Below are 18726 nucleotides of genomic sequence, written 5' to 3'. Positions count from 1 at the left end.
GATCCAGCGGCCGCACCACGCCGCGAGCACGAACCCCAACCGCCGACGCGTTGCGCACGTCGCGGCCAGGATCCATATGCAGCGTCGCCGCACCCCGCAAAAGTCCGGCGCCTCCTCTCGAACGGCCGTCCCGCGCCAGCCTATTCGCGCGAAGGGGAGGGGAGCCCCGCCGCTGCCCCTGCCGGCCAGGCTTCGCCCGGCGGCGCTGCGGACGGCGGCGAGGATGAAGGAGATGCGGGCGAGTACGGGCGCCGACGGCTAGGGTTTCACCCTGGTCGCCCACGGGGGCGACACGAGGGGGTACGAGGGATGTTTATGTTTTCTTGCACGACTATCCGGGAACAGGCATAAGTTTAGCAAACCAAACAGTGGTGTTGAGTTGATGCTCTATTGTCATATGTTTTTCTTTTCTTTTTAGGATCGCTCTATTCTCATATGTGTAACAGTGTAAGCAATGCAATAGGCGTGCAAAAATAACAACCCAAAAAATGTGGCCGAAATATATGGGCGAGGGCACTGCAAAAATAACAAACCATACGGTAGGAATTCAATGCAAAAGTAGTCCAACTCCGAAAAGCAAATCATTCGTTACAGACGTAGCTGACCATATCAAAAGTAATACCCTCAAAAAAATGGCATCCCAGTTAAAAAAAAGGAAAAAGTCTAAAATAAACCTTAAGTTTGTAGACGGAAGCTAAATAAGACCCTGAACTTTGAATCTCTGAAATCAGCACACCGAATTATAAGATCCCGGTCTATTTTAAACCTTAAGCGTCTTTTCAAGGGGATTGTCGACGTGGCTGGTAAGGCTATGACTGGGCCAGCCCATCAGGCGCGAAGCATCTTTTTCTTTTGAGTATATCGCGCGACTTAAAAATACCCAAGACAAAATAAATCGTGAACAAAGATTCGCGCGAAGGGGAGGGGAGCCCCGCCGCTGCCCCTGCCGGCCAGGCTTCGCCCGGCGGTGCTGCGGACGGCGGCGAGGATGAAGGAGATGCGGGCGAGTACGGGCGCCGGCGGCTAGGGTTTCACCCTGGTCGCCCACGGGGGCGACACGAGGGGGTACGAGGGATGTTTATGTTTTCTTGCACGACTATCCGGGAACAGGCATAAGTTTAGCAAACCAAACAGTGGTGTTGAGTTGATGCTCTATTGTCATATGTTTTTCTTTTCTTTTTAGGATCGCTCTATTCTCATATGTGTAACAGTGTAAGCAATGCAATAGGCGTGCAAAAATAACAACCCAAAAAATGTGGCCGAAATATATGGGTGAGGGCACTGCAAAAATAACAAACCATACGGTAGGAATTCAATGCAAAAGTAGTCCAACTCCAAAAAGCAAATCATTCGTTACAGACGTAGCTGACCATATCAAAAGTAATACCCTCAAAAAAATGGCATCCCAGTTAAAAAAAAGGAAAAAGTCTAAAATAAACCTTAAGTTTGTAGACGGAAGCTAAATAAGACCCTGAACTTTGAATCTCTGAAATCAGCACACCGAACTATAAGATCCCGGTCTATTTTAAACCTTAAGCGCCTTTTCAAGGGGATTGTCGACGTGGCTCGTAAGGCTATGGCTGGGCCAGCCCATCAGGCGCGAAGCATCTTTTCCTTTTGAGTATATCGCGCGACTTAAAAATACCCAAGACAAAATAAATCGTGAACAAAGATTTGAACTTGGGACCTGTTGCTTCCAAGCTCATACCGCCAACCATCCTAGCTAATAACTTTTGTTGTAAATTGGAAGCGCGAACATATTTAATAAGACACTGCGGGGTCGATATTTGAAACATTTAATTTCGGAACATTTTCTTGGAAATGGTCAACAATTTTGAAATCCAAGTGTTCTTAAAAGCAAAAAAGGAACACAAAGAAATTTTGAAAACACGAACCATTTTTTATATCCCCGAACATTTTTTGACGTGCGAACACCTTTAGAAAAGCAAACAAAATTTTGAAACCTAAACAAATAACTGCGAAGAATTTTCCAAGACGAGATTTTTTTGAAACAGAAACATTTCTTTGTAAAAATGTGAACAAATTCGTAAATCTGAATAAAATTTTAATGTGCGAACACTTTCTAACTTTTTAAAAATGGAAACAAATTTTCACAAAACTGTTCGCACTTTCATATTTTGTTCAGCTTCCGAAATTATTCCTTTTATAAGTGTTCGCACTTTAAAAATCGTAGGGGATTTCAAAAATGGTACACGTTTTCAAAATTTGTTTGTGTATTCCACATAATTCCAAAAAATGTTCGGATTTCAAAATTGTTGACAATTTTCAAGAAAATATATCTAAAAATTTCAGAAATCTTTTCAAATCTCGACGCTACTGTTTGTTGTTAAATATTTTCGCGCTTCTCTTTTATCATGAACAACTACGAGGTAGTGATTCTCAAAAGAAAAACAGCTACGAGGTAGAGTGGCTATCCTGACAAGGTCAGCAACGCGAGGTTGAAACTACGATTCCTTTTTTTTTACAATGAAACTACGATTCCTGACAACATCTCCATTGTTTTCTTATTTTTAAGTTTACCTGGTGGGCTGGTCCAGTGCCGTCCAGCGGCAGATTTTAAATTCGCCTAGTGGGCCTGTCCAGTACAGTCGGCCTGCGGTCAGAAATCCCGCGTTTCACCTGCATATCAACAATTCTTGTCTGGGAATGCACTCAAGGTTTAAAATAGACCGAAATCATATAGTTCGGTGTGCTGATTTTAAGAGTCAAAGTTCAAGGTACAAGTTCAAGGTTTATTTTAGACTTTTTCAAAAAAATTAGCCCTCCCACAAGAAAGCTCCCTTCCGTTTCGCACCCCCTCCATTTCGCATCAGAGAGAGAGAGAGCGAGCGAGCGAGAGAGAGTCCGGTGCGCCCGTGGCCTTCTACGCGCTCCGCACCGGCACCCCGCGGTCACCCCTGCCCGCCGCCCGAACGGCACCCAGGGCAAGGAGCCCCCCGCTGGTACGACGACGACTCCAGCTTCCCCTCGCAGGGTATGTATGCATGCGTCCTCACCCATCCCGCCCTCGCCGCATCCTTCTCTGCGTTCGCTTTTAGCATCGTGAGGCGAATCGGGGTTCTGATCACAACAGCTTTTGCCGCTCTTGATTGATTCCGCAGACGTGCTCGACCCGGTAGGCATCCCGGCATGCGTGGACCGCCTGTACGCTCTGATGGAGGACGGTGCCGCTCCGCCCGGCCTCTCCTCCGCGGCAGGGGCGCCGCGGCGCGGGTGGTGGGTGGAGAAGGACGACGACGACGCGGTGTACCTGACGGTGCCGATGCTGGGGCTCGGGAAGGAGTGCGTGAAGGTGTGGGCGGAGCGGAACATCCTGGTGATCAAGGGCGAGGGCGAGAAGGCGCCCCGGAAAGGCGACTACGACCCCGCGATGTCAAGGTACAGCCACCGCATCGAGATGCCCGCTGGCGCGTACAAGATGGACAAGATCAAGGCCGAGATGAAGAACTTCGTGCTGAAGGTGACCTTGCCCAAGCTGAAGGAGGAGGAGCGCAAGGACGTGTTCCAGGTGAAGATCGAGTAGGGAGGCTCAGGCGAGGCGAGTAGTCGTAGTGGTAGTACTCATGGAAGACGGATCAGAGTCTAGTAGTGGTAGTGGTAGTGCTCATGGAGGATGGCCGGCGCGAGAGTGTGAGAGACGCCTTGTTGATGTGGTCATGTTTGGTGTCTTTCTGCCCTGTTTTGCTTTGTTGATCGTCTTGGATCGTGGTTTCTGATCGACTGGTGGTGAATTTGGTCGCGGACTATGTTGATATCCCAAGTTTGGCGTATGATGAACTACTTGATGGTGAAGTTGGTCATGAAAATTTGTTGATTTCCTCATGCTTGATTTCCTCAAGTTTGACGTGATGAACTTTGTTGATTTCCTCAAGTTTGACGTGATGAACTGAACTGCATTGGTGGTGAAATTGGTCATGAAACTTGCAGGATTTCCTCATGCTTGACGTGATGAACTGATTTTGGTGGTGAAATTGGTGATGAACTTCTTTTTTCGAGGGATGGTCATGAACTTTGTTGATTACCTCAAGCTTGCACATGATGAACTGATTTGGTGGCGAAAGTGGTCATGAACTTTGTTGATTTCCTCAAGCTTGCACGTGATGAACTGAACTACTTTGGTGAAATTGGTCATGTGTTGAAACAGTCCTTTGACCGTTGTCACGGCACGCATTATCTCTGCCGTGGCAGCCGTTCTGTTAGCGTAGCCAACGGATCAGCCTATCCACTAACCCACTACTCCTCGTTTAGCTCAGGTTGTTAGCCATTCTGTTAGCTGATCCCTCTCACTGTACTTGTATAAATTGTGGCAATGTCAATGAACAATGTGTGCAGCGCAAACTCTCTCTCTCTCGCCTCTTACATGGTATCAGACGTTCAGTACTGATCGTCCCCGCTTCCGCTCGTTCTCTCTGCTCATGGCTTCCCCGGCGTCCTCTGCTTCCGGTGACCTCAACCCGTTCGCCGTCCTTGAGCCACCCACCGCCGCAGCCCTCCGCCATGTCCCAATTCATGACCACATCCCCATCACCCTCGACCTACACACTCCCTCCTTCTCCACCTGGCGTACGTATTTCTCTCTGACGTTCCGCGAGTTCGGCATCCGCGACCACGTCGATGGATCAGTGGATGCCATGGCCATGCAGCATGATGTCCACTGGCTCGCTGTGGATGCCACCATCGTCAAGTGGCTCTATCGCACGGTGTCTCGCGAGATTCTCTCGCACATCATCCGCGACAACGACACCGCGCTGGGCGCCTGGACCTCCATCTGCCAGCTCTTCCTCGACAATCGTCTCCAGCGCCAGGTACTGTTAACCACAGAGTTCTACAGTCTGACGCAGGATGGGATGGGGCTGTTCGACTACTGCTTGCGCCTCAAGGTCCTCGCCGACGAGCTGCGCGACGTGGGCGCGGCCGTCTCCGACGCCACCATGCTCACGAACCTCATTCGTGGGCTGGGTCCCGACTACGCCAACGCCGCCTCCAACCTCAACCTGCTGACAGAGCCGACCTTCGCGCGCGCCGTCAACTACCTGCGCCTCGAGGAACGGCGCATGCGGCACGCCTCGCTGCAGCGCACCCAGACGGCCCTGGCCGTCGGCACCACGCGCGCTCCGGCCGCGCCCAACCCCGTCCCCGCGCCCGCGGCCCCTCCGGCGGCCGCGTCTCCACCCGGCAACACCCGCAAGAAGAAACGCGGGAACGACGGGCGTCCACGCTCCTCCGGCCAGACTTCGGCCGGGCCTCGTCCACCAGCTCCGCCGGCTGCACCGGCGCCGTGGTTCGGCGGGGTCAACCCATGGACGGGCGTGGTGCATGCCTGGGCCATGCCCCCGACGCGCGCGCCGCATCCCGGCATCCTCGGCCCGCGGCCCGCGGGTCATCAGGCGCTGCTCGCCGCGCCCCAGCCCGGCGGGGTCCCTCCTCCGCCGCCCTCTTCGTGGCCGCCGGCGCCTACCTCCTCCTGGACGGCCGCTTCTTCGTCCACCTACGACCCCGCCCTCCTCGCTGCACTTCAGCAGGCCCCGCCGCCGAGCGCCTACCCCGGGAACGGCGACTGGTTCATGGACACCGGGGCCTCCTCTCATATGGCGTCGCACCCTGGTATCCTCTCTCACTCCCGTCCCTTTCCCACCTCCACCCGCATCATCGTCGGTGACGGCTCTTCTCTCCCCATCACCCACCGCGGTGGCCTCTCCCTCCCTTCCTCTGGTGCTCCTGTTCGCTTATATGATGTTCTTGTCTCACCGCATCTCATTACCAATTTAGTTTCTGTTCGTGCTCTCACTCGCCAGAACTCTGCTACAGTTGAATTTGACGCCTTTGGTTTCTCTGTCAAGGACCTGCAGACCAAGACGGTGCTGCTCCGATGTAATAGCCCGGACGACCTGTACCCGCTCCGGGCGTCGCCTGCTGCCCCCGCTCCGGTTGCGCTCTCCATCGGTCTCGACCTGTGGCATGCACGCCTTGGGCACCCCGGCGTTTCAGCTATGCAGCAGCTTCTTCGTAGTTTCCCTTTCAGTTGTAATAAAACAGAGAAACACTCATGTTCCGCCTGTCGGCTTGGCAAACACACGCGCCTCCCGTTCTCTGAATCTTTTTCAGTTTCTAGTTTCCCTTTTGAACTACTCCATTGTGACGTCTGGACATCTCCAATAAAGAGCAATTCTGGTTTTGAGTATTACTTGGTGTTGCTTGATGATTTTTCTCACTTCGTCTGGACTTTCCCTCTCCGCCGTAAATCTGACGTGATCACCGTGCTCACCTCGTTTTTTGCCTTTGTGCGTACTCAGTTTCGTCACTCCATCCTCGGGCTTCAAACAGATAACGGCAGGGAATTTGACAACCAGGGCGTCCACACGCTGCTCGCCGCGCACGGCTCCATCCTACGTCTCACTTGCCCGTACACGTCGCAGCAGAACGGGCGCGCCGAGCGCGTGCTCCGCACGCTCAACGACGGTGTCCGTGCTCTGCTTCTCCATGCCGGCGCCCCTCCACGGTTCTGGGCCGAGGCCCTCGCCACGTCCACGCGCCTTCTCAACATGCGCCCGTGTCGTCCCCGTGGTAATTTTTCCCCCTACCATCTTCTTTTCGGCCACCCACCCTCCTTTGCCGATCTCCGCGTCTTCGGGTGTCGCTGCTACCCCAATGTCCTAGCCACCGCTCCTCACAAGCTCGCCCCGCGGTCTCTTCCATGTATCTTCCTCGGATATCCCGCAAACACAAAGGGGTACCGCTGTTACGATCCGGAGTCCAACCGCGTGATCATATCCCGGCATGTTTATTTTGACGAGCTCGTGTTCCCGTTTAAGCAGGTTGCCGCACCGCCATCTTCCCCGCCGGTCTCATCGCCGGCCCGCGTCGTGGTCCCTCTGGACACTCACGAGCCTCGCCGGCCCCGCTTGGCACGTCTTCACCGCCAGCCGCCGGCTCCCCGGCGCTCTCCGGCTTCGTCGCGCCCGCCTGCTGGCTCGCCCGCGTCGGGCGCTTCTACTGCTCCATCAGCTGAAGCTGGCTCTACATCAGCCTCGGCCAACTCTGCTGCGTCTCCCGCTGCCCCTTCTGCGGGCCTGGCAGCCGCTGCACCTGCTATGGTGTCACCCGCGGCCAGCTCCGCTGTAGCGGCCGCCGCCCCTCCAGCTGGCTCCGCTGGCCTGGGCGCCCCGGCTGCCGCCCCTCCAGCTGGCTCCGCTGGCCTGGGCGCCCCGGCTGCCGCTCCAGGCGTGTCACGGGTCGTCACTCGAGCCCGTGCTGGAGTCCATCGGCCCAGCAGCCGGTACCCGTCGGACCAGTACGTCTGCGCGGCGTCCACCTCGTCGTCCTCGACCGCTCTCCCGTCGTCAGTTCACGCGGCTCTTCGCGATCCACTCTGGGTCGCGGCCATGCGTGAAGAATTCGAGGCGCTCCAGCGCAACCATACTTGGCAGTTGGTGCCCCGCCCACCGGGCGCCAACGTGATCAGCGGCCGGTGGGTGTTCCGCCGCAAGCTTCGCTCCGACGGCACCCTCGAGCGGTACAAGGCCAGATGGGTCGTCCGGGGCTTCCGCCAACGCGCCGGCGTCGACTTCACCGACACGTTCGCACCCGTCGTCAAGCCCGGCACGATCCGGTGCGTCCTGCAGCTCGCCGTCTCGCGCCAGTGGGATGTACACCAGCTTGACGTCTCCAACGCGTTCCTGCATGGGCATCTTGCCGAGCGCGTGTACTGCCAACAGCCGGCAGGTTTTGTCGACGCTGCCCACCCCGACGACGTCTGTCTCCTGTCACGTTCGCTCTACGGCCTCAAACAGGCGCCGCGCGCGTGGTATCAACGGATCGCCGGCTACCTCGTCGAGCTCGGCTTCGTCTCCACGCGGTCCGACGCGTCTCTTTTTGTGTACAGGCATGCCGGCGACATGGCGTACCTGCTCTTGTACGTCGACGATATCGTCCTTACGGCGTCCAGTGGTGATCTTCTTCGCCGACTCATTGGTCGTCTGCACGCTGAGTTCGCGCTCAAAGACTTGGGGCCGCTGAGCTACTTCCTGGGCGTGGAGGTCTCCCGGCGCCCCGATGGCTTCTTCCTGTGTCAGAAGAAGTACGCGCTGGAGATCCTGGAGCGTGCGGGCATGGCGAACTGCAAGGTCGCCTCCACCCCCGTCGACACCAAGGCCAAGGTCTCCGCGGCGGACGGCGTTTTGGCTCCTGACGGCGCCTTCTACCGGAGCATCGTGGGCGCGCTCCAGTACCTGACCCTTACCCGCCCCGACCTGACGTACGCCGTCCAACAGGTGTGCCTGCATATGCACGCGCCGCGCGACGTCCACTGAGTCTTGTGAAACGGATTCTACGGTACATCCGTGGCACACCGTCGCTCGGGCTCACTCTGCATCGCTCGACCTCGCTCGACATCGTCGCCTACTCCGACGCGGACTGGGCGGGCTGCCCCGACACCCGACGATCTACGTCCGGCTACTGCGTCTTCCTCGGTCCTTCGCTCGTCTCCTGGTCCTCGAAACGCCAGCCGACGGTCTCCCGCTCCAGCGCGGAAGCCGAGTACCGCGCCGTGGCCAACGCCGTCGCTGAGTGCGCGTGGCTGCTTCAGCTACTCGAGGAGCTCCACTGCAGCGTTCATCGTGCCACTCTGGTCTACTGCGACAATGTGTCGGCGGTCTATTTGTCTGCCAATCCGGTGCATCATCGGCGGACAAAGCACATAGAACTTGACATTCATTTTGTCCGGGAGAAAGTTGCGCTCGGACAGGTCCGAGTTCTTCATGTCCCCACCACGCAACAACTTGCCGACATCATGACGAAGGGGTTGTCTACCACGGTCTTCACGGAGTTCCGGTCCAGCCTCTGCATCACCGACGGTGAAGCTTCGACTGCGGGGGGGTGTTGAAACAGTCCTTTGACCGTTGTCACGGCACGCATTATCTCTGCCGTGGCAGCCGTTCTGTTAGCGTAGCCAACGGATCAGCCTATCCACTAACCCACTACTCCTCGTTTAGCTCAGGTTGTTAGCCATTCTGTTAGCTGATCCCACTCACTGTACTTGTATAAATTGTGGCAATGTCAATGAACAATGTGTGCAGCGCAAACTCTCTCTCTCTCGCCTCTTACATCATGGAACTTATGATTTACTCCAGCTTTGCTTGATGAACTTATTTGATGGTGAAATTGGCCATGAACTTGGTTGATTCCCTCTAGTCTGACGTGATGAACTGGAGTTAGTGGTGAACGGGAGTACTAACTAATGGTTGTTGCTCACTGAAATTTGTGTGTCTATCCTGTGTGTTACTTTTTGTAGGTACTTGTACTCTTCTTGTGTAAACAGCCATATGAGATGGGCGTTTGTTTATCAGCTCCTTCGTGATTTTCATGGTGACAAACATAACATGATTGTAACTCACAAGACAAAAGACAAAAGAAATTTAGCACATTCTGGTGTGCACTTGTAACAAAGAAATCAGAAACTCAATGTTAGTGCGATGTTTTCCAGTGCTCTGCTGTATAGTTCCTTCGTCCAAGCTCAAGCTTTGATTCAGAAATACCCAGCTAGGAATTCAGCATGTTTCACCTATTCCTCTTATTCTATTGGTTTTACCTACACAGGAGGCTTACAACTGCAGCTACATCTAAAGCCCTGCACAGCCGTGTTCTGAACATACTCATCCTCATGCTGCCATCGTGTGATGTCAGTCAACAGAAACTATCTCCAGTGAGATACTACTAGCGTCAAGATGTTTCAACAGAAACTATCCTCCGCTCTTTATTAGTCCTATACTTACAAGAGGTAATAATTATACCCAAGCTTACAAACTGCAGTTACATCTAAACCGCTGTACAGCTGCTCTGAACATCTTCGATTCTTTGATACATTGGCAACTTGTTCTGCGGAATGAGAGCCGGACCGTGTGTGCCAACGAATCGTTGGACCGTAATGTCACCTAAGCAGATCTCTAATGCTGTGGAACTTTATCAGTATGCGCCTCCCTTTGCTCTATGTACCTGGGCATGCTGGCCAGGGGGCAGGGGTAGCGAAGACCGGTTAACTCCATGATCGTGGTTATATGTTGACAATAGAATTGTCATTCGATTGACACAGGCAATCAGGAAGAGGGTTCTCATAAAATGCCTCCTCTGAGCGAAACCTATCGCTGCCCCTTGTGCCTGACACGGGACCTTTCCGTTTCCGAGGAGAACCTTGTCTGAAGACAGATGAAGAACAGCATAAGAAACATTGACAGTTAAAACACAGAGCAAAGGGTCCTTTAGCTCTCATGCCCAGTTCGGTACCTCTTCTGGTGCATTTCTATTATCTTTTGCGATAGCCTTTTGCCTTCATCGAGTAATCCACTATCAACTTTGTCAAACAAATGAACTAATGCTTTCCTGAACACAGAAAGAAGATGATGAGGCCAAGATGCGAAGAGTGACACACGGCTTTATAGACAAGTGCTAAGCTGTGGTTTCACCTGTCAGGACTGATTGTTTTCCTGTGGCCATGGAAACGCCGATGACCGGCAACAGCCCGCGCCATGTTCCCGGAATATGATGGGATAAATACATCACTTTCCACTGAAACGATGTAATCCAAAGCTGCCATTTGAGAAGCGTATTGGCTGAACGGTCGCAGTTCTTCCGCTGAGGCCAGTTTCTCCTGCAAATGGAGAAGACGCAATGTGCTGACGGAACAGAAGTCATGTTATCAAACACTAGAAAAAACAAAATGGCAGCTTTCATACCTTGTTCATCAGAATTGGGAATCGGGATTGCAAATCGACCATATGAGATTCACCTCCATATATCTCCCCTGCAGCTATGTAAACTGGGGTGCTTGATGGATATCCTAGGGCAGAAAGAAACATTCCAACTTCCTTTGGCGTCAGGGGACAATGACCATGTGATCTTTGTTCTAATGGATCAATGTCCTTCACCTTCCAGTAGGTTGTGTTTCCTCTGTTAAAATAGGTGAAGAAGTAAGTCACATAATACTATAGAGTTCTAAAACCAAGAAGGTAAAGACAGTGCAATGACTAACACGTCTATTTTAAAGGCCTTGCCTGATCATTGCAAGCTCCTCTGATTCGGTATCTGACAGACCATACGTACACCCACTAAAAGCAAGCATATCCTTCTCATAGCGTAAATGCAAAGCAATATATGGTCCAAATGATTTCATCCTCTCCACCAATAGCTGCAAATTGGTTGATATTATTTGTCAATACATTTATAAGTTAGAAGTTCGAACTATAATGTTATATTTTTCCCGTGATGGACTTTAGAGAAGGATTTACATTGCCTAAAGCTTCGATTGGGGGAGCAAATCTAAGTGCCTGGAAAAAGGTCCGGCAGCGAAGCTTTTGAATATCAGGCGGAAGGAAGTTGTTTGCAAGGCGAGAATCTGATTTAGCAGCTCGAATAACCTGATACAAATCTTTGATCAGAATAACAGTTCCAAATACTTGCATCCAGTAACTACTGCTTACGATTGATTAGTACGCAGCCACAAAAGGGCAGTAGTTGTGGAATCCAAACCTGACGGTGCTCCCATAGTGGAGAAATCTCATTCTGATAATAATCTACTCCAGACCAACTCTTGAAGTACCTAACAGATTTTGGTGCTTTCACCAATTCCTTTGGCAAATTTTTCTCAACTTTCACATCGTTTGCCAAATAACGTATAAAGTGTTCTTCATCGAAGACATCTGAAAAGTTGCTGTGATGAGAAATGAAAAACGGTTCTGTCAGTTTTGATCAGTTAAAGGGAAAGGCTCAGAGCAAAAACAATCATGCAGTGTTCACCTTTTGTCGAGCCAAAACGATTTCTTATCAAGTTCTGGGATTATAAGTGTAGCCTTGAGTATACGTGCAACTGCTACCATATCACTGATCTGCCATAAGAATAAGAACAAATCAGTGAAAAATTGGAAGTGTGTGGGAGCTTATATTTAAAGTGAAGCTTCCCATGATTATGATTGATTGGTAAACACGGACATGTACACACAAGATAGAAGACAAAACAATAAACATATGCTTCATCTTTTCTATATTTGCCAAGTCACATCACACTTTTGTTAAGATCATTCCTGAGAATAGGAAAAACATCCAACTTGCAAAAAGATATGCAGTCTCAATTCAAGCCTGCCTAAAGAAAACCAGCAAATTCTGTTAACGCATCAAACTCAAAAGGACTTGCAGGACCGATGTTACTTCTCTTAGGGGGTGTATGCTCAAATAGAATGTATTCACTTTTGGTATCAACTAACAAATCAGGCATCTTTTTTATCAAGAATATACAGCTGTCTTGGTTGTCATAAATGAAACGTACAAGATAGTGACTGAAGTGATGGCACAAATATAGGAATAGCACCTTCAGATAATCATCTTTTATCATGACAAACAAATTGACTGCGACACATTGGGACAAGAAATTCAGAAGAGTGCTGAGACAGCATAGACCCACCAATTATACTCAGGACTTTATCCTGAGTGCAGTTGAGCCATTCATGTCTCTTCCACCGATAACTCGGTTGGGCAATAAAAACAAAGCAAACAGTTCAGTTTCACAGCCACCATTTCAAGCTTATGGAGGCATACCTCTAGATGGGGATAAAACACCAAAACACTACCCACAGAAGTCGGGTGTCTACACTAGCACCAGAACCACCCGTACGCATTGATTACAGCATTGCCCACAAAAACTGATGATGAAATGCTACAAAACCGTCAACCGTGATCAAACACACCACATGCACGCACGCTAGGTTCCAGCTTCCCACCACGTAAGTCAAACATATCTAATGCAAACTGGACCATTATTCCTATGCCACGGCAACTAGGGAATTTTTTACCAGGACGAACCAATGACTCACCCCGGCGCGCATCTGGTTGAGCCCGCCATTGGTGTGTACGAGCAGGTACCCCCTGGATGCCTCCGGGCCTGAAAAAACAGGCCGACCGAAATCAGAACGGCCTACCGAGAATGTGCGCCGGGCGGGCGAGATTCTACCGCTAGATTGAAGTGCCAGTGCGCGTACGTCTGTACTCGAGCGACGGGGAGACGCAGGGCACGAACCGGCGCGACGGGGCCGGCAGCCACAGCCTCTTCTCCGGCTCGTCTTCGGCCGCGCCGTCCAGCTGTCAAATCTAGAGATTAATCCCGAATGTCACGGGCTCCCATGTACAGTAGTAACAGGATAACAAAATCATAACGGTAAGAGACGCGCCATCCGCGGCGCACGGCGGGGGGAATCACCTTCCGCGAGTGCGGCGAGGCGAGCTGCGGCGGCGCGAACTCCTGCTCCCAGCGCAGCTCCTCGGCCTCCCGCGGCTGCTGCGGCATCGAGACGGCGATCCGTTAGCACTTAGCACGCCCCAGAGAGTTCAATCTGAGAGGCGGAAGGGTCGAAGAGAGACCCGGAAGTCGCGCGTACCTTGGCCAGGCGGTAGGGAGAGCCGGCGGAGGCGGACGCGGAGACGTGGAGCGCGACGGCGAGCAGCGCGGCCGCGGCGGTGACGGCGGCGCCGGCCCCGAGGAGGGAGAGCAGCCACCACCTCACCGCCGCCCGGCGCCCCGCCGACCTCCCCTTGCGCCGCAGCGCCATCTCATCCGCCGACCTCCCAGAAAGCCCCGCCCCGTGCCGTCGCGCTTTGCTTGGCGCCGCAGCGAGGTAGGCGCGCGCGGTTCTGTTTTCCGCGCTGCCCGCCCCTGATGGACTGAGGTGGGCCGTCAGGCCAGACCGTGGCGCCCTGGCTTTTTGGTCGCTCCCTGGGAGGCGTTTGCGTGTGGAGCCGACGATGCTGGCCGCGGTAAAACGGGGGCCGCGCCGGGCGGAGGGAAAGGGGGAGCGCGGGGCGGAGGGGCGGGGGTTTTGTTGGAGACGGGACGGGACGGGACGGAGAGCGGCGGATGGCAATGGCACTCGCCACCTGCCCTGCCCGTCTTAAACCGCAGCGTGGTTCGTGCCAGGGGCAGGGGAGGGGGGAGGGGAGTGGGCGGGGCGTGTGTACGGACGGGTCGCGGTGGGTTTGGGGGCGATTAAACCGGTTCGTTATTGGTGCTTTTCGGCGTGGTTTCATGGAGGCTTTGAATTAATTTCGTACCCTAGTAGATGTGGTGCTAAAATTGATGGTAAAGTGATCGTATCTCCAAATTGTCTTCGTTTGGAGGTGCAAATGTTTATGTCGGGTTTTCTTGGACTGGTCTTTTTAGATGGTTAGAGCAACTCTAGCGGATCCCATAAAACCTTGTCAGGGCATTTTCTTTCGTAAAACCTTGTCGGGACGCTTTCTTCCAGCGGAATTACGGGAGGTAAAAAAACGGCCCAACCAGGTCCGGTAAAAACAGCCTGGAGGGCCATAAACCGACCGCGATTTCACTATATATACCGGCTCCGGGACATTTTATGGTTTCCATCCTCCTTTTCTCCCATCCTTCGTCGCGTTTCTTTTACTCCCGCGGCAAATCAAGCAAGCTCCGGCGTTGTTTTCCGGCGAGTTGAGCCACCCGAGGCGAGAGGAGATGTCGTGTGCGGGCGACGGGAGGGGTGGCCGAGTGAGGCTCGGTCACAAGCCGTCTCGCAAGCACCGCAACGACGCTGAGGGCGGGAGCTCCTCCCTCCGCCCGCCGGTGGAGGAATGGCGCAAGGAGCGGGCACGCACGCGCGGCACCCGCTCACGCAGCGCCGGAGCACAGGCATGGAGCAACTTCAACTGCCTCGACCGCATATTCTCCCCCGCGCTCAAGCATCGCCAGGAGGCGGGGAAGGCGTGGTTCCAGGCCAAGGAGGCTGCCGCCGCCAGAGATGAAGCTGCAACAGGGTGGGTGGAGGCGTTGTTCGAGGAGTACCAGCTCGTGCAATTCCTCTCCAGCACCCTCATGGAGTACCACCTCCACGGCAACCCGCCCCGCGAGAACAGAGACGACGGCGATGAGTAGATCTACTATGCTAGTATGCACCCCATTTAAGTACGAACTGTTTAATTTCTGTTTTTATTAAGTATGAACTTCGGTATGTAGTACGTACTATGTTTTTATGTATGAACTCCGGTGATCTAGTTTAAGCGTGAACTGCAAATTTGAATATGTGGTACATCTTTACCGGATCCATTCTGTCTCAACACCTGTCATCCTACAAAAATCGTTTCCGGGATGACGTAAACAATTTTTCCGTGATGGGCGTTTACCGGATCTTTTAGAGATGCTCTTATATACTCCTTTAAATAAGGGATGTGCTACGCGTCAGCTGTAAAAGATCCACCGCCGAGGCAGCCGTGTTATCCAATGAAACAGCCCCGAACTCACCATTGCAACAAAGGAGGTATTTGCACAAGCCTTTGCAACATAATTCATGTTGCAGACAACATTTTGTAACAGAGGTTGTGTTGCAGAATTCTTTTTTTATTGACTTCACCTTTTTGCAACAAAGATGATGTTGCTGAAAGAACTTTTGCAACATGGATGATGTTGCAAAATTCCTTTTGTAATAAAGGGATGTCGCAGCAGCACCGTCATCATTGTTGTCGCCATTTTGCAACTCCGTCGTTGTTGCAGAAACTCATCGGTGTGCGGCCGCACGGCCTGGCGGGCACGAGCAGCTTCCGTTGTGCGAGGCAGACTCAGCGGTTTCATGACGCTGGTCTTGCACCTACTTCACCGTCGATGACGGGGACCACCGGTCGAGATCGCGTCGCAGCAGAGGCGGTGTGGCTCTGCCTGCTGGCACCTGGGTGGTTTCGACGGTGACTGCTCGGGCCCGGCCGCCATGGTCACCCCGCCGTGGTCGGGGAGGCCACCGTTGGCAATGGTTGTGTTGTCATCGTTGCCCTCCCCCACGGTTCCCTCCTGGGGGTCTGCAACAGACCACTTGTTGCGGTGTGCCTTGTGTTGTCATCGTTGCCCTCCCTCACGGTTCCCTCCTGGGGGTCTGCAACAGGCCGCTTGTTGCGGTGTGCCTTTTGAAACCGATGGCCGGTTGCAAGAATATATATGTGGCTAGCATTTAAATGAAGGAAATATGCCATAGAGGCAATAATAAAGTTCTTATTGTATATTTCCTTATTCATGATAAAGGTTTATTATTCATGCTAGAATTGTATTGATCGGAAACCTTAATACATGTGTGAATATATAGACAAACACGGTGTCCCTAGTGAGCATCTAGTTGACTAGCTCGTTGATCAAAGATGGTTAAGGTTTCCTAACCATGGACATGAGTTGTCATTTGATAACGGGATCACATCATTAGGAGAATGATGTGATGGACAAGACCCATCTATTAGCTTAGCATACTGATCGTTCAGTTTTATTGCTATTGCTTTCTTCATGTCAAATACATATTCCTTCGACTATGAGATTATGCAACTCCCGGATACCGGAGGAATACCTTGTGTGCTATCAAACTTCACAACGTAACTGGGTGATTATAAAAATGCTCTACAGGTATCTCCGAAGGTATTTGTTGGGTTGGCATAGATCAAGATTAGGATTTGTCACTCCGAGTATCGGAGAGGTATCTCTGGGCCCTCTCGGTAATACACATCATAAGAAGCCTTGCAAGCAAAGTGACTAATGAGTTAGTTACGGGATGATGTATTACGGAACGAGTAAAGAGACTTGCCGGTAACAAGATTGAACTAGGTATGTGGATACCGATGATCGAATCTCGGGCAAGTAACATACCGATAGACAAAGGGAATAACATAGGTTGTCATAACGGTTCGACAAATAAAGATCTTCGTATAATATGTAGGATCCAATATGAGCATCTAGGTTCCGCTATTGGTTATTGACCGGAGAGGTGTCTCGGTCATGTCTACATAGTTCTCGAACTCATAGGGTCCGCACGCTTAACGTTCGATGATAATTTTGTATTATATGAGTTATGTGATTTGGTGACCGAATGTTGTTCGGAGTCTCGGATGAGATCACGGACATGACGAGGAGTCTCAAAATGGTCGATAGGTAAATATTTATATATAGGACGATAGTATTCGGACACCGGAAGTGTTCCGGAGGGTACCGGGTACATCGGGTCAGCGGAAGGGGTTCCGGACGCCCCCGGCAAAAGATATGGGCCTAATGGGCCAAGAGGGGAAACGCAGCAGCCAACAGGGGCTGCCACGCCCCCCATATGGGCCGCACCTGAGGGGAAGGAAAGAGGGGAAGAGAGAAGGAAGGGGAAGGATTCGGCCTCCCCCTTCCTCCCCTCCTCCCTCCTCCTTCCTTTCCCCTCTAGAAAACATGGTAAGGGGGGGCGAATTGGACTAGGGCCCCAAGTAGGATTCCTCCTACTTGGGGCGCCCCAAGGATGACCCCCTCCCCCTCCCACCTATATATACGTGGGGAGGGGCGCCTAGAACACACACCAACAATTGCTAGCCGTGTGCGGCGCCCCCCTCCATAGTTTACGCCTCCGGTCATATATTCGTAGTGCTTAGTCGAAGCCCTATGCGGATCACTTCACCATCACCGTCACCATGCTGTCGTGCTGACGGAACTCGTCTACTTCCTCGGCACTTTGCTGGATCAAGAGTTCGAAGGACGTCATCGAGCTGAACGTGTGCAGAACTCGGAGGTGCCGCATGTTCGGTGCTTGATCGGTCGGAACGAGAAGAAGTTCGACTACATCAACCGCGTTGTCAAATGCTTCCGCTTTCGATCTACGAGGCTACGTAGACACACTCTCCCCTTCTCATCGCTATGCATCTCCTAGATAGAACTTGCGTGAGCATAGGAATTTTTTTGAAATTGCATGCTACGTTTCCCAACATTAAATGGATATAAGGATGAAAGGGGAGATGCGGTGCGTGGGCCATGAAGATGCGCGGCCCACTAAAAACCTAACCCTACACTACCCTATACTTGACGGTGACCTCGGAGGAAGTGCTGGGCTGGGAGGTGACTCCTTTGTCAACGTCGCCAGAGCCGTAATCGGAGTCGTCGTCGTCGGGCTTCACGCGGTGGAAGGTCGCGGTGTGGTGACACGGCTTCCCAGCAGCCGCCTCGCGCTTGTGGATGATCCTCTCTGCTTCACCCTACTCCGTGCGCAATGCGCCCGCGACCAATGACAAGGTGGGCAGGGAGAGAGGGCAGCGGGCCTTAGAGAAGGCGGCATTGGTGAGAATCTCGCTAAGAGACCACTCCTTGATGTACTTGGCCATCTCCCCATCGAGGTGGCAGAGACGACTCTTGCTCGTCTCCGCCGTTGTCACGGAGCGGTCCAGGGCCCAGGCATACACCGGCTCCAGGTCCGCCTCGATGTGTGGCGGCGGCACGTCGAAGTCCAAAAACTCCGACCAGCGCGCCGCGTTGCGCCTGTCCTATCGACGCTGCTCCCTGTAGGCGTACTCATTCACAATGATCGCATGGGGCAGGGATGGCGTCGATCAGCGATTCTCCTTGAGGTGGCGAGTGATACATCCATTTTGCATCATGTTTTCTTACTGTTATTTATAATGTTTTTATCCATAATAATGCTTTTTGGAGTAATTCTAATGCCTTTTCTCTCATAATTTGCAAGGTACACATCAAGAGGGAGAATTCCGGCAGCTGGAAATCTGGACCTGAAAAAGTTACGTCAGGCCACCTATTTTGCACAACTCCAAACAAGCTGAAACTTCGCGAGGATTTTTTATGGAATATTTAAGAATTACTAGAGCAAATAACTACCAAAGGGGCCCACCAGGTGGGCACAACCCACCTGGGCGCGCCAGGGAGCC

At 52.5% G+C, this 18726-nt stretch overlaps 3 protein-coding genes across 9 annotated transcripts; 2 read left to right on the top strand and 1 right to left on the bottom strand.

Annotated features, from left to right (window-relative positions):
* Window positions 1–2861: 2861 nt before the first annotated feature.
* On the top strand, window positions 2862–3835 carry LOC109780128 (26.2 kDa heat shock protein, mitochondrial-like). The gene is made up of 2 exons (XM_073503023.1): window positions 2862–2995; window positions 3123–3835. Exon 2 carries the CDS (start codon window positions 3176–3178, stop codon window positions 3542–3544), a length of 369 nt encoding a protein of 122 aa, XP_073359124.1. The 5' UTR covers window positions 2862–2995; window positions 3123–3175; the 3' UTR covers window positions 3545–3835.
* A 469-nt stretch (window positions 3836–4304) lies between these two features.
* Window positions 4305–6202, top strand: LOC120969246 (uncharacterized). 2 transcript variants are annotated; one of them, XM_040396382.3, is made up of 2 exons: window positions 4305–5625; window positions 5871–6202. In XM_040396382.3, exons 1-2 carry the CDS (start codon window positions 4344–4346, stop codon window positions 5894–5896), a joined length of 1308 nt encoding a protein of 435 aa, XP_040252316.2. In that variant the 5' UTR covers window positions 4305–4343; the 3' UTR covers window positions 5897–6202. The 2 variants fall into 2 exon arrangements, with proteins under 2 accessions (XP_040252316.2, XP_040252315.2); XM_040396381.3 differs by having other exon boundaries at window positions 4310–5625; window positions 5862–6202.
* A 3372-nt stretch (window positions 6203–9574) lies between these two features.
* On the bottom strand, window positions 9575–14016 carry LOC109780127 (O-fucosyltransferase 7). Of its 6 annotated transcripts, none has more exons than XM_020338708.4 (12): window positions 13440–14016; window positions 13262–13339; window positions 13044–13143; window positions 12879–12946; window positions 11809–11897; window positions 11542–11722; window positions 11301–11429; window positions 11067–11200; window positions 10749–10962; window positions 10479–10663; window positions 10300–10395; window positions 9575–10211 (listed from the first exon to the last, which is right to left on the bottom strand). In XM_020338708.4, exons 1-12 carry the CDS (start codon window positions 13608–13610, stop codon window positions 10070–10072), a joined length of 1587 nt encoding a protein of 528 aa, XP_020194297.1. In that variant the 5' UTR covers window positions 13611–14016; the 3' UTR covers window positions 9575–10069. The 6 variants fall into 6 exon arrangements, with proteins under 6 accessions (XP_020194297.1, XP_073361385.1, XP_073361383.1 ...); XM_073505284.1 differs by having other exon boundaries at window positions 13016–13143; window positions 13262–13336; window positions 13440–13979; XM_073505282.1 differs by having other exon boundaries at window positions 13016–13143; window positions 13440–13970.
* Between the last annotated feature and the right edge of the window lie 4710 nt (window positions 14017–18726).

The sequence above is a fragment of the Aegilops tauschii genome, chromosome 7, assembly GCF_002575655.3.
Source record: "Aegilops tauschii subsp. strangulata cultivar AL8/78 chromosome 7, Aet v6.0, whole genome shotgun sequence".
Taxonomy (NCBI): Eukaryota; Viridiplantae; Streptophyta; class Magnoliopsida; order Poales; family Poaceae; genus Aegilops; species Aegilops tauschii.
Note: the sequence above shows the minus strand (reverse complement) of the source record. Positions and strands in the feature narration are given on the sequence as shown.

Coding starts and splice junctions, on each gene's coding strand:
- LOC109780128 (XM_073503023.1), top strand. CDS start 3,176: ATGGAGGACGGTGCCGCTCCGCCCGGCCTCTCCTCCGCGGCAGGGGCG.
- LOC120969246 (XM_040396381.3), top strand. CDS start 4,344: ATGTGTGCAGCGCAAACTCTCTCTCTCTCGCCTCTTACATGGTATCAG. Junction 5,626..5,861: donor TCATATGGCGTCGCACCCTG/GTATCCTCTCTC, acceptor TTCTCTGTCAAG/GACCTGCAGACCAAGACGGT.
- LOC109780127 (XM_020338708.4), bottom strand. CDS start 13,610: ATGGCGCTGCGGCGCAAGGGGAGGTCGGCGGGGCGCCGGGCGGCGGTG. Junction 12,947..13,043: donor CCCGTCGCTCGAGTACAGAC/GTACGCGCACTG, acceptor CTGTTTTTTCAG/GCCCGGAGGCATCCAGGGGG. Junction 11,898..12,878: donor TCAACCAGATGCGCGCCGGG/GTGAGTCATTGG, acceptor TTCTTATGGCAG/ATCAGTGATATGGTAGCAGT.